Source organism: Bombina bombina, chromosome 7 (assembly GCF_027579735.1).
Source record: "Bombina bombina isolate aBomBom1 chromosome 7, aBomBom1.pri, whole genome shotgun sequence".
Classification (NCBI taxonomy): Eukaryota; Metazoa; Chordata; class Amphibia; order Anura; family Bombinatoridae; genus Bombina; species Bombina bombina.
This window is the reverse complement of record NC_069505.1, coordinates 129,802,464-129,817,323: the sequence shown is the minus strand read 5'-3', so window position 1 is coordinate 129,817,323 and position 14,860 is coordinate 129,802,464. Positions and strand designations below refer to the sequence as shown.

General features: G+C 39.1%; 1 protein-coding gene across 4 annotated transcripts in view; it reads right to left on the bottom strand.

The window, feature by feature from the left end:
• DGKZ (diacylglycerol kinase zeta) overlaps nt 1–14,860 on the bottom strand; it is an 821,282-nt gene that overhangs the window by 483,656 nt on the left and 322,766 nt on the right. For all 4 annotated transcript variants that reach the window (XM_053720300.1, XM_053720299.1, XM_053720298.1 and 1 more), the window contains one exon: nt 7,357–7,452. In XM_053720300.1, the coding sequence (XP_053576275.1) occupies nt 7,357–7,452 (96 nt within the window). The remainder of the gene's footprint in view (nt 1–7,356; nt 7,453–14,860) is intronic.

Genomic DNA, 14,860 nt, shown 5'->3' with positions numbered 1-14,860 from the left:
TATTTTTAGCAAGAATATTCCTTTACAAGCAAGAAAAATCAAAACGAATGGGAAAAGCTATAACAAGTAGCACCATATTTATACTCCTCACTGTATATAATATAATTAAATAAAGACTTTATATTTCTGTACATGAGGCTCCTGACTTCCTTTACATTTACATTTTATTATTATTAGAACAGCACACAGCAGGTCATCCCAAACCCTGCATGACATTAAAAAGGGTGCCTTAAAGGGACAGTCTAGTCAAAATTTAATTTTCATGATTCAGATAGGACATACAATTTTAAACAACTTTCCTAGTTACGTTTATTTTATTAAATTTGCTTTGTTGTCTAGGTATTCTTTATTGAAAGCTAAACCTAAGTAGGTTCATAAACTGATTTCTAAGCCGTTAAAGGTCACCTCTTATCTCAGTGCATTTTGACAGTCTTTCTCAGTTAGATACTGCCAGTTCATGAGTGGCATATAGATGACATTATGCTCACACGCCTGGAGTAATTTATGAAGCTAAAATGCAAGTCTGTCAAAAGAACTGAATTAAGGGGGCAGTCTGCAGAGGCTTAGATACAAGGTAATCACAGAGGTAAAAGGTGTATTAATGTAACTGTGTTGGATAAGTCTCTTTAAAAATCTTTTTCTTTCATGTAATTGGCAAGAGTCCATGAGCTAGTGACATATGGGATATACAATCCTACCAGGAGGGGCAAAGTTTCCCAAACCTCAAATGCCTATAAATACACCCCTCACCACACCCACAATTCAGTTTTACAAACTTTGCCTCCTATGGAGGTGGTGAAGTAAGATTGTGCTAAGATTTCTACGTTGATATGCGCTTCTCAGCATTTTGAAGCCCGATTCCACTAAGAGTACAGCGAATGTCAGAGAGACGTGAAGAGAGTATCACCTATTGAAAGCAATGATTTTCCTAACGGGGGTCTATTTCATAGGTTCTCTGTTATTGGTCGTAGAGATTCATCTCCTACCTCCCTTTTCAGATCGATTACATACTCTCATATACCATTACCTCTACTGATAACTGTTTCAGTACTGGTTTGGCTATCTGCTGTATGTGGATGGGTGTCTTTTTTGGTAAGTATGTTTTTTATTACTTAAGACACCCCAGCTATGGTCTGGCACTTTATGCATTTATATAAAGTTCTAAATATATGTATTGTACTTATATTTGCCATGAGTCAGGTTCATGTATTTCCTTGTGCAGACTGTCAGTTTCATATTTAGGGAAAATAAACATATTAAGAAATATTTTTCTTACCTGGGGTTTAGTCTATCTTTCAATTGACTACTTCAAATTGCAGGCAGTACTAGGCCCGCAGGTGCGCCAAATGCTATACTTTATTGCGTCATTTTTGGCGCGATAATTTTTTGGCATAAAAAGTACGTCCGTTGACGCAAGTTCGTCATTTCCAGCATCGTAGTTGACGCCGAAGCCTTACACGCGGTTGCGTCGTTAGTGACGCAAGTGTGTCATTTCCGGATATTGTTGGCGCCAAAATATTTTCAGTTACGTTGTGCGTCATACTTGGCGACAAATTTTTTCATTAATTTAATACCCCATTGCTATTTGCCTCTTGCCTTTTTCTATGTCAGAGGGCTATGCTGTTTGCATTTTTTTCCCATTCCTGAAACTGTCATATAAGGAAATTGACAAATTTTGCTTTATATGTTGTTTTTTTATTTTACATTTTGCAAAATGTCTCAATCTGATCCTGCCTCAGAAGTATCTGTTGGAACTTTGCTGCCTGATGTCGGTTCTACTAAAGCTAAGTGCATTATATTTCCGAATGTCATTGTATTGGTTATCATGATAAACTTTTACATGCAGATATTGTGTCCATCAGTAAATAGTACATTTCCTGTTGTTGTTCCTTCAACTTTTAATGTACATGTTATACCTATGAAATTTAAAGAATTTGTTACTGATTCTGTTCAGAAGGCTTTGTCTGCTATTCTGCCGTCTAATTAATATAAAAGTCTTTTAAAACTTCTCATAAGGTTGATGAAATTTCAAATGACCGGCAACATAATGAATTATCCTCCTCTGATGAGGATCTATCTGATTCAGAAGATCTTTCCTCAGACATTGACACTAACAAATCTACTTATTTATTTAAAATGAAGTATTTTCTTTCTTTGATAAAGAAGAGTTAATTATTTTGGATATCGTGGAAACTAGTCTTCTTGACATTAGAACTAGTAAATTCTGTATTCCTATGGAAGACAGTACTTAAGTTCCTTTAGATAGGAAACTAGTATCTTAGGAAAGCTAATTTATATTCAGGTCGTCTCAGGCCTGCAATTTTCTTTGGCTGATGTTGCAGCTGCTTCAACTTTTTTGTTGGAGATTTAGCGCAACAAGAATTAAATTATGATTTATCTAGTATTGTTCGCTTACTGCAACATACTAATCAGTTCTGATGCCATTTTTTGATATCATCAAGATTATTGTTAGATCTATGTCTTTAGCTATTTTTAGCTACAAGAGTTTTGAGGCTTAAATCTTGGAATGCTGATATGACTTTTTAAGTCTAAATTTCTATCTCTTTCTTTCCAAGGTAATAAGAGACCTAAGGGTAAATATAAAGCTTCTAAATCGTTTTCGTTATTTTTGTCAAATAAGGAACAAAAACCTAATCCTTCCCTATGGAATCTGTTTCCAATTGGAAAGCTTCATTAAATGGAATAAATCTAACCCATTTAAGAAACCAAAAGCCTGCCCCTAAGTCCCCATGAAGGTGCGACTCTCATTCCAGCTCAGCTGGTAGGGGGCAGATTAAGTTTTTTTTCAAGAATGTTTTGGATAAATTCGGTCCAAAATCAATGGTTTCAGAGTATTGTCTCTCAGGGGTTTCGAATAGGATTCTGAGTAAATCCTCTTGTGAGAAGATTTTTTTCTCTCACGCATCCCAGCAAATCCAGTTAAAGCTCAGGCTTTCCTGAAGTGTGTTTCAGACCTGGAGATTAAGGGGTAGTCATGCCAGTTCCTTTTCAGGGATAAGGTCTGGGGTTTTATTCAAATCTATTTATTGTCCCAAAGAAGGAAATTTCATTCAGACCAATTCTGGATCTGAAAATTTTGAATCGTTATGTAAGAGTACCAATTTTCAAATGGTGACTTTAAGGACTGTTCTGCCTTTTATTCAGCAAGGACATTTTAGGTCCACAATGGATTGCAGGATGTATACCTTCATATTCTGATTCATTCAGATCATTATCAGTTCCTGAGATTCTCTTTTCTAGACAAGCGTTATCAATTCGTTGCTTTTCCATTTGGTCTAGCAACCGCTCAAAGAATCTTTTTTAAAGGTTCTTGGTGCCCTGCTTTATGGAAACCAGAGAGCAGGGTATTACGGCGTTTCCTTATTTGGACGATATCTTGGTACTACTCAGTCTTTCCGTTCTGCAGAATCTCACACTAATCAACTAGTGTCGTTTCTTCGGAAACATGGTTGGAGGATCAATTTTCCAAAAAGTTTCTTGATTTCTCAGACAAGGGTCACCTTTTTAGGTTTCCAGATAGATTCAGTGTCCATGACTCTGTCTCTAACAGACAAGAGACGTTTGAAGTGGTTGCAGCCTGCCGGCACCTTCAGTCTCAGTCATTCCCTTCAGTGGTTATGTGCATGGAAAATTTAGGTTTCATGACTGCAGCATTGGACGCGACTCCCTTTGCTCGTTCTCACATGAGACCTCTCCAGCTTTGTTTGCTGAATCCAAGGTGCAGGGATTATACACAATTACTATCCTTAAATCCCAATGTTTGACACTCTGACGTGGTGGTAAATCACCAGAGTTTAGTTCAAGGGGCTTCTTGTTCGGCTAACCTGGACTATGATCTCTACAGATGCAAGTCTTTCAGGTTGGGGAGCTGTTTGGGGATCTCTGACAGCACAAGGGGTTTGGAAATCTCAAGAGGCGAGATTACCAATCAATATTTTAGAACTCCGTGCAATGCTCAGAGCTCTTCAGTTTTGGCCTCTGTTGAAGAGAGAACTGTCATTTATTTTCAAACAGACAATATCACATACAGTGGCATTTGTCAATCAGCAGGATGGGACGCACAGTCCACAAGCTATGAAGAAGTATCTCGGATACTTGCTTGGGCGAAACCCAGCTCCTGTCTAATTTCTGCGGTGCATATCCCAGGTATAGACATTGGGAGGCGGATTATCTCAGCCGTCAGACTTTACATCCTGGGGAGTGGTTCTTCCATCCAGATGTGTTTTCTCCGATTGTTCAGTAATGGGGTCTTCTACAGATAGATCTGATGGCCTCTCATCTAAACAAGAGACTTCCCAGATGCCTGTCCAGGTTCAGGGATTTTCAGGCGGAGGCAGTGGGTGCGCAGAAACTTCCTTGGTATAATCAACCTGCTTATATTTTCCCGCCTCTAGTTCTTCTTCCAAGAGTGATCTCCAGAATCATCATGGAACAATCGTTTGTGTTGCTGGTGGCTCCAGCATGGCCTCACAGGTTTTGGTATGCGGTCTTGTTCGGATGTTCAGCTGCCAACCTTGGCCACTTGTTAGAGCCAGACCTACTGTTTCAAGGTCCGTTTTTTCAATCAGATTTTCAAATCATTAAATTTGAAGGTATGGAAATTGATCGCTTAGTGCTAAGTCATAGAGGTTTCTCTGACTCAGTAATTAATACTATGTTACAAGCTCGTAAATCTGTCTCTTGAAAGATTTATTATCGAGTTTGGAAGACTGACATTTCATGGTGTTCTTCTCATAAATTCTCTTGGCATTCTTTTAGAGTTGCTAGAATTTTTCAGTTTTTTCAGGATGGTTTGGATAAGGTTTTGTCTGCAAGTTCCTTGAAGGGACAAAATTCTGTTGTTAAATCAATCTCTCCTCCTTGGAGTCTTAATTTGGTTTGGAGGGCTTTACAGGCTCCTCCATATTGAGCCTATGCATTCTTTGGACATTTAACTACTTTCTTGGAAAGTATTGTTCCTTTTGGCTATCTCTTCTGCTAGAAGAATTTCTCAGCTATCTGCTCTTTCTTGTGAATCTCCTTTTCTGATTTTTCATCAGGATAAGGCGGTTTTGCAGACTTCATTTAATTTTTTTTCCTAAAGTTGTGAATTCTAACAACATTAGTAGAGAAATTGTTGTCCCTTCCTTGTGTCCTAATCCTAAGAATTCTTTGGAAAGATCCTTACATTCTTTCCATGTGTTGAGAGCTTTGAAATATTATATTGAAGCTACTAAAGATTTCAGGAAGACTTCTAGTCTATTTGTTATATTTTCTGGTCCTAGGAAAGGTCAGAAAACTTCTGCTATTTCCTTGGTTTCTTGGTTAAAGCTTTTGATTTTTCAAGCTTATTGGAGTCGGGTCAGGCCCCGTCTCAGAGAATTACAGCTCATTCTACTAGATCAGTCTCCACTTTGTGGGCTTTTAAGAATTAAGCTTCAGTTGATCAAATTTGCAAAGCGGCAACTTGGTCTTCTTTACATACATTTACTAAATTCTACCGTTTTGATGTTTTTGTTTCTTTAGAAGCAATTTTTGGTAGAAAAGTTCTTCAGGCAGCTGTTTCAGTTTGATTCTTCTGCTGATGTTTTAAGTTTTTCTTGACTTTTAAAGAATAAACTTATATTTTGGGTTGTGGATTATTTTTTCAGCGGAAAATGGCTGTTGTTTATTTTTATCCCTCCCTCTCTAGTGACTCTTGCGTGGAGTTCCACATCTTGGGTATTGATATCCCATATGTCACTAGCTCATGGACTCTTGCCAATTACATGAAAGAAAACATAATTTATGTAAGAATTTACCTGATAAATTAATTTCTTTCATATTGGCAAGAGTTCATGAGGCCCACCCTTTTTTATGGTGGTTATGATTTTTTTGAATAAAGCACAATTATTTCCAAATTCCTTTGTTGATGCTTTTTACTCCTTTCTTTATCATCCCACTACTTGTCTATTCGTTAAACTGAATTGTGGGTGTGGTGAGGGGTGTATTTTTAGGCATTTAAGGTTTGGGAAACTTTGCCCCTCCTGGTAGGATTGTATATCCCATACATCACTAGCTCATGGACTCTTGCCAATATGAAAGAAATGAATTTATCAGGTAAATTCTTACATAAATTATGTTTTCTCTTTTTTGATTGCAGACTTCTAAATTAAAAATAAATTTTGGCTTAAAAGCAAGAACTAATCATCTCTTTTACAAAAACTTGACTCATTGAAACAACACTTATCCTGACACCAGACGTTACTGTGAAAAACACAGCTAAGAACAAATTCTATGTTCCACAAGTGTTTGTTTTTCATCTGATCTGCATGATTCAATACCTTGGCACCCTGGCAGTTGTGAAGGGCAGTTTGTAGATGATAGATGATAGATAGATAGACAGATAGATGGATAGACATATACATATAATGTATAACACATCATCTATTCTACATAAAAATGTCTGAAAGGTAAATTTAGTAATAGCTGCTCACTACTCCTGATCTCCTGAAATCCTGGATATAAAAAGCCAAGGACAACATATGACAGACCACAGTGCTGGCTGCAGACATCAAGGGCAGCTGTTAACTGAACGATTTTCAGTCTCTGTGTATATATGTCTATCTCTCTCTAATTCTTTCACCCATAACACTGTTTTGTGTGCTAATAAATCATCAGCAATCATGACATACATTTAATTTCACTGTGAAATTTAAATTCTTATTTAACAAAAGCTGGGACAGAACCAGCAGTAGGTACTATGCATGTGGCTTGCAGTGTAAAGAAGAAATTACAGAAACTGAATGATTATCAGTATGTTCCACCTTTGTGCACTTTTACACAAAGTAACCTGCAGGTAGGGAGGCTCTTAAGCTTATATATGGATATACAACAGAAGGAGAAAGGGAAGAATGAATGACGATTTCAGGGCTCAACAAATTTGTTATAAAGCATTAGCAGGTTTTGGCCATCCATTTGACATTTGATAAAGAGATTTGTGTGTGTGCATTTGTGTAAAAGAAATTTTATATATATATATATATATATATATATATTTTTTTTTTTTATTATTTTTTTTTTTTATTTTTTTTTACGAGATGCAAATATATGTAAGTATAATGTACGTATAGTAAAAGGACCTGAACTCTCACCAACATACATCAAAACAATAACCAGGGTACTGGTCTAGTAGTAAATAATAAATTATACAAACCGCACTCGCTAGAATTTCAGACATACTTCAGAGGTCCATTTATTGAAGGTGACATTTTAGGGACAATCTCCCCTTCCTCAGGCCAACGACGGGGAGATTGTCCCTGAATACATATACATGCACAACACACACACAAAAACATGCATACATTTTTCGCTTACCTGTATTTTGGCCATGCAGTTTTGTTCTCCTACATAACAGAAATCTCCAGATACATTTGTTTCAAACCACAAATGATCCCCATACAAAGCAGTCTCCTGGTAAAAGAGAGCATGGTAAGAAGATTTAGATTATTAAAAAAAAAAACACACACACAACTCTCAGTGAACTTAAAAGAACATTAAACATACATTTTGTGCAAATATTCTGAAACATGCAAATGCAGCAAATCAGATTTTGCTCTTTGGCGACTTTAGGGAGTGTGGTATAAAGTACAATTTTTACACAAAAGAAGTTTAAAGGGATATAAGAGTCTGTTTCTTTGTAGTATTTAAAAAATAAAAAAAGTCAGTAAGCAGTGGCTGCTACTTAGAAATCATTGCAATATATATTACCATATTCATCATTTAAAAGCATTTTACCTTTTATTTTATTTTTTAACTTCATTTGTGCAGTGTCCATTAATTCCTGTCACAGCTCTACAAAGGGGCTGTGTTCTCTACAAGAAGTCATCCCTAGCTTGATGTCATACATCTACTAAAGTAACATGACCTGGTTTCCTATTCAGTGAATACTAGAGAAACAGAGGTCTGTTTTACCCATGCTCTGCAGAGGACAGAATGCAACTTAAATTACCAACATGTCAGCTCCCCCATCGACCTGAGGGCAGTGGCTACAATGAGAATTTCTAAGTGCTCATTTTGCAAGAAAACTAGTAAGATCTTTGTTGTTTTTTTAACAGTATCTGTATCTTTTTATGTTTTTTTTTATTTAGCTTTTTTTTTAACTAAATGAGTACTATTTAATATCTCTTTACAAACACAATGTAGATAGAATGTAAAAGTTATAGATAAAAACAAAATGTATGCTTATCTGATAAATTATTTTCTTTTGCATAATGATGACAGTCTAATGGGCTTCATAGCACGTAGGATATAATTCCCACCACTAGGAGGAGGCCAAGAACCCACACAAGAGCTTTTATTTCCTCCCACCTCCCATTCCTCCTCAGTTTAACGTATAGCCGAGCAGAGAAAATGAACAGATAGGTAGGAAAGACAAAAGCAGAGTCTATAGAGGTGCAAAGTAGAACTGTCTGCCTATGGACTATCATCATTCAGCAAGAAAATAATTTATCATCAGGTAAGCATAAATTTTGTTTTCTTTTGTATAATGATGAAATTCCATAGGGCTCCATAACATGTGGGATTCAATAACCAAGCTGATAGTCCATGTTAAGGAAAGGGTGGGGGGGGGGGGAATTTTTTTATGCTTACCTGATAAATTTATATCTCTTGTAAGGTGTATCCAGTCCACGGGTTCATCCATTACTTGTGGGATATTCTCCTTCCCAACAGGAAGCTGCAAGAGGACACCCACAGCAGAGCTGTCTATATAGCTCCTCCCCTAACTGCCACCCCCAGTCATTCGACCGAAGAAAAGCAAGAAAAAAGGAGAAACTATAGGGTGCAGTGGTGACTGTAGTTTAACAATAAAAAACACCTGCCTTAAAGCGACAGGGCGGGCCGTGGACTGGATACACCACAAGAGAAAGAAATTTATCAGGTAAGCATAAATTTTCTTTTCTCTTGTAAGGTGTATCCAGTCCACGGGTTCATCCATTACTTGTGGGATACCAATACCAAAGCTTTAGGACACGGATGAAGGGAGGGACAAGGCAGGAACTTAAACGGAAGACACCACTGCCTGCAAGACCTTTCTCCCAAAAATAGCCTCCGAGGAAGCAAAAGTATAACATTTGTAGAATTTAGAAAAGTATGAAGCGAAGACCAAGTCACCGCCTTACAAAACAGAGGCCTCATTTTTAAAAGCCCATGTGGAAGCTATCGCTCTAGTGGAATGAGCTGTAATTCTTTCAGGAGGCTGCTGGCCACTGCCAGCAGTCTCATAAGCTAAACGGATTATGCTTCTCAGCCAAAAAGAAAGAGAAGATGCCGAAGCCTTTTGGCCTCTCCTCTGTCCAGAGTAGACAACAAATAATGCAGATGTTTGACGAAAATCCTTAGTAGCTTGTAAATAAAACTTTAAAGCACGAACCACGTCAAGATTGTGTAATAGACGTTCCTTCTTTGAAGAAGGATTAGGACACAGTGACAGAACAACAATCTCCTGATTGATATTCTTATTAGATACCACCTTAGGAAGAAACCCAGGTTTGGTACGCAAAACTACCTTATCTGCATGGAAGATCAGATAAGGAGAATCACACTGTAAGGCAGATAACTCTGAAACTCTTCGAGCCAAAGAGATAGCTACCAAAAACAGAACTTTCCAAGATAAAGCATGATATCTATGGGATGCAGAGGTTCAAACAGAACCCCTTGAAGAACTTTAAGAACTAAATTTAAACTCCATGGCGGAGCAAGGTTTAAACACAGGCTTGATTCTAACTAAAGCCTGACAAAACGCCCGAACGTCTGGAACATCTGCCAGACGCTTGTGCAGAAGAATAGACAGAGCAGAAATCTGTCCCTTTAAGGAACTAGCTGACAATCCCTTCTCCAATCCTTCTTGGAGAAAGGATAATATCCTAGGAATCCTGACCTTACTCCATGAGTAACCCTTGGATTCACACCAATGAAGAAATTTACACCATATATTATGATAGATTTCTTGGTGACAGGCTTTCGAGCCTGAATCAAGGTATCAATGACCGACTCGGAGAAACCACGTTTTGATAAAATCAAGCGTTCAATCTCCAAGCAGTCAGCCGCAGAGAAATTAGATTTGGATGTTTGAATGGACCTTGGAGTAGAAGGTCCTGCCTCAGCGGCACAGTCCATGGTGGAAAGATGACATGTCCACCAGATCTGCATACCAAGTCCTGTGTGGCCACGCAGGTGCTATCAAAATCACCGAAGCTCTCTCCTGCTTGATCTTGGCAATCAGACGAGGGAAGAGAGGAAATGGTGGGAACACATAAGCCAGGTTGAAGGCCAGGGCACTGCTAGAGCATCTATCAGCGCTGCCTGGGGATCCCTTGACCTGGACCCGTAACAAGGAAGCTTGGCGTTCTGACGAGACGCCATCAGATCCAGTTCTGGTTTGCCCCATAGTTGAATCAGCTGGGCAAATACCTCCGGATGGAGCTCCCACTCCCCCGGATGAAAAGTCTGCCGAATTAGAAAATCCGCCTCCCAGTTCTCTACTCCTGGGATATGAATAGCTGAGAGATGGCAAGAGTGAACCTCTGCCCATAGAATTATCTTTGAAAACTCCAACATTGCCATGGGGCTTCTTGTTCCAACCTGATGGTTGATATAGGCTACAGTCGTGATATTGTCCGACTGAAATCTGATAAACCTGGCCGCAGCTACTTGAGGCCAAGCCTGAAGAGCATTGAATATCGCTCTCAGTTCCAGAATGTTTATCGGAAGGAGGGCTTCCTCCTGAGTCCACGAACCCTGAGCCTTCAGGGAGTTCCAGACTGCGCCCCAGCCCAGAAGGCTGGCATCTGTCGTCACTATAGTCCACTCTGGCCTGCGGAAACTCATTCCCCTGGACAGATGGACCTGAGATAACCACCAGAGAAGAGAATCCCTGGTCTCTTGATCCAGATTTAGCAGAGGGGACAAATCTGTGTAGTCCCCATTCCCCTGATTGAGCATGCAAAGTTGCAGTGGTCTGAGATGTAGGCGGGCAAACGGAACTATGTCCATTGCCGCTACCATTAGGCCGATTACTTCCATACACTGAGCCACTGACGGCCGAGAAGTGGAATGAAGAGCACGGCAGGAAGTTAGAAGCTTTGACAACCTGACCTCTGTCAGAAAAAATTTCATTTCTACTGAATCTATCAGTGTTAAAAAGTAGTAAACTCTTCGAAATTTTTACAGTGTGTATAAGGGACTAAAGCAGCATTGCACCCACTTGCAAATGCATGATTAACCCTTTAGGCCCCAAACCGGATTTGAAAAACGTTACAAAACGTTAATAAACAGTTAAACACCTTGCCACAGCTCTGCTGTGGCTCCTACCTGCCCTCAAATACGATTTAGGAAAGAAATAAGCCCTCTATAGTGGTCCTCAGATGCCAGAGGACTCCTTTAGGGAAGCTGGATGTCTCAGTCTGAATATGAACAGCGCATCTAGAGTGCGAAAATAGGCCCCTCCCACCATGCACTCGATGTCAGAGGGCCTTAAGAAAATACTCCTAGGAGTATCTGACTAGCCATGTGGAAACTAGGCCCCAAAAAACGATTTATCACCCTCAGAGAAAAAACGTTCTTTCTATATAACATGTAAACGTTTTGTCACTAAGAAATATGAGTATTAACATGAATATTACCCTTTTTTATAAGCATGATCCCAGTCGTTGTTAAATCACTGCATCAGGCTTATCTCAATTATACAAGGCTCTGTCAGCATTTTCTAGATCTTATCATCTCTCTAGAAATAAATATACTGAACATACCTCAAAGCAGGTAAACTGCAAACCGTTCCCCCAACTGAAGTCTTTCCCATACTCTTCAGTTATGCGTGAGAACAGCAATTGACCTTAGTTACAAACCGCTAAGATCATCAACCTCCAGGCAGATTCTTCTTCTAATTTTTGCCTGAGAGTAAAACAGTACAACGCCGGTACCGTTTAAAAATAAACTTTTGATTGAAGGTAAAACTACACTAAGTCACCACATATCTCTTGATACTTCCTATCTTGTCGAGAGCTGCAAGAAAATGACTGGGGGTGGCAGTTAGGGGAGGAGCTATATAGACAGCTCTGCTGTGGGTGTCCTCTTGCAGCTTCCTGTTGGGAAGGAGAATATCCCACAAGTAATGGATGAACCCGTGGACTGGATACACCTTACAAGAGAAAAAGGCAGTTCCTATTGCCGGACACTATGGCTTGAAGGACTTTCCTGATTACTCCTGAATCTACTACCCTTTAGCTTGAGCTCATGACCCCTTGTTCTTGAATTTTCCATATTATGTAAAATACCCACAGCCTCAGTTTTACTAAGCCCTTTAACGTACTTGAAAGTTGCTATCATATCACCTCTTTCCCTTCTCTCCTCTAAGATATACATATTTAGGTCATTGAGCCTATACAGGGAGTGCAGAATTATTAGGCAAGTTGTATTTTTGAGGATTAATTTTATTATTGAACAACAACCATGTTCTCAATGAACCCAAAAAACTCATTAATATCAAAGCTGAATAGTTTTGGAAGTAGTTTTTAGTTTGTTTTTAGTTATAGCTATTTTAGGGGGATATCTGTGTGTGCAGGTGACTATTACTGTGCATAATTATTAGGCAACTTAACAAAAAACAAATATATACCCATTTCAATTATTTATTTTTACCAGTGAAACCAATATAACATCTCAACATTCACAAATATACATTTCTGACATTCAAAAACAAAACAAAAACAAATCAGTGACCAATATAGCCACCTTTCTTTGCAAGGACACTCAAAAGCCTGCCATCCATGGATTCTGTCAGTGTTTTGATCTGTTCACCATCAACATTGCGTGTAGCAGCAACCACAGCCTCCCAGACACTGTTCAGAGAGGTGTACTGTTTTCCCTCCTTGTAAATCTCACATTTGATGATGGACCACAGGTTTTCAATGGGGTTCAGATCAGGTGAACAAGGAGGCCATGTCATTAGATTTTCTTCTTTTATACCCTTTCTTGCCAGCCACGCTGTGGAGTACTTGGACGCGTGTGATGGAGCATTGTCCTGCATGAAAATCATGTTTTTCTTGAAGGATGCAGACTCCTTCCTGTACCACTGCTTGAAGAAGGTGTCTTCCAGAAACTGGCAGTAGGACTGGGAGTTGAGCTTGACTCCATCCTCAACCCGAAAAGGCCCCACAAGCTCATCTTTGATGATACCAGCCCAAACCAGTACTCCACCTCCACCTTGCTGGCGTCTGAGTCGGACTGGAGCTCTCTGCCCTTTACCAATCCAGCCACAGGCCCATCCATCTGGCCCATCAAAACTCACTCTCATTTCATCAGTCCATAAAACCTTAGAAAAATCAGTCTTGAGATATTTCTTTGCCCAGTCTTGACGTTTCAGCTTGTGTGTCTTGTTCAGTGGTGGTCGTCTTTCAGCCTTTCTTACCTTGGCCATGTCTCTGAGTATTGCACACCTTGTGCTTTTGGGCAATCCAGTGATGTTGCAGCTCTGAAATATGGCCATACTGGTGGCAAGTGGCATCTTGGCAGCTGCATGCTTGACTTTTCTCAGTTCATGGGCAGTTATTTTGCACCTTGGTTTTTCCACACGCTTCTTGCGACCCTGTTGACTATTTTGAATGAAACGCTTGATTGTTCGATGATCACGCTTCAGAAGCTTTGCAATTTTAAGAGTGCTGCATCCCTCTGCAAGATATCTCACTATTTTTTACTTTTCTGAGCCTGTCAAGTCCTTCTTTTGACCCATTTTGCCAAAGGAAAGGAAGTTGCCTAATAATTATGCACACCTGATATAGGGTGTTGATGTCATTAGACCACACCCCTTCTCATTACAGAGATGCACATCACCTAATATGCTTAATTGGTAGTAGGCTTTCGAGCCTATACAGCTTGGAGTAAGACAACATGCATAAAGAGGATGATGTGGTCAAAATACTAATTTGCCTAATAATTCTGCACTCCCTGTACTGGTAAGTTTTATTTTTTAGACCATGTACCATTTTGGTAGCCCTCCTTTGCACAGATTAACGTTTGCTGCTATCCTTTTGAACAATATCAGAGGTTGTATAAGAGCCTTTTTTAAAGATATAAGGATCTGGATACAAAGAAGGAACAATATTTTTGGTTGAAATTCCCTGAGGAAACAACTTTAGAACAAAAACATATTTTGTACAAAGAACTGAGTTATCTTTATGAAGATAAACATAAAGGCAGATAATACAGAGATTCCTCCAGTTGAAGAAAAAGGCTGAAGGAAGGAACTTTTCAAGAAAACCATTTGAAATATATGTGCTGCATAGGATCAAAAGGAATACATTTTAGAACTGAAAGAACTAGATTCAAATTACAAGGAGTAGAGATAGACCTAAAAACTGGCCTATTCCACATCAACGCTTGAACCAAAGTCAGAACATCCGGAAGTTTTGGCTAGCTTTCAGTGGAAAAGAACAGATAAGCAGAAAATTGTCCTTTTAAGGAGCTAGCAAATATCCTTGTCAAGGCCATCTCGAATAAACTTCTGGAAGAACACCATTAGAAGATACTTTCCAGAACTTGAGATAGATCTTTTGGGTTACAGGTTCCTAGCTTGTAACAGAGTGACATGGCAGAGTCATTAAGTGTACAGTCTCCACACCAACAACCTAGAGATTTGACATACAGAAGGAGAAAAGGCCCACAAAACAAAAGGCCTTTTGTCGCTGAGTAAGAAGCCATGGAGTAAAAACATAATTTATACTTGCCTGATAAATTAATTTATTTTATGGTGGTGAGAGTCCACGATCCATGACATATGGGAATTACATTCCTACGACTAGGAGGAGGCAAAAGATTCCTAAAC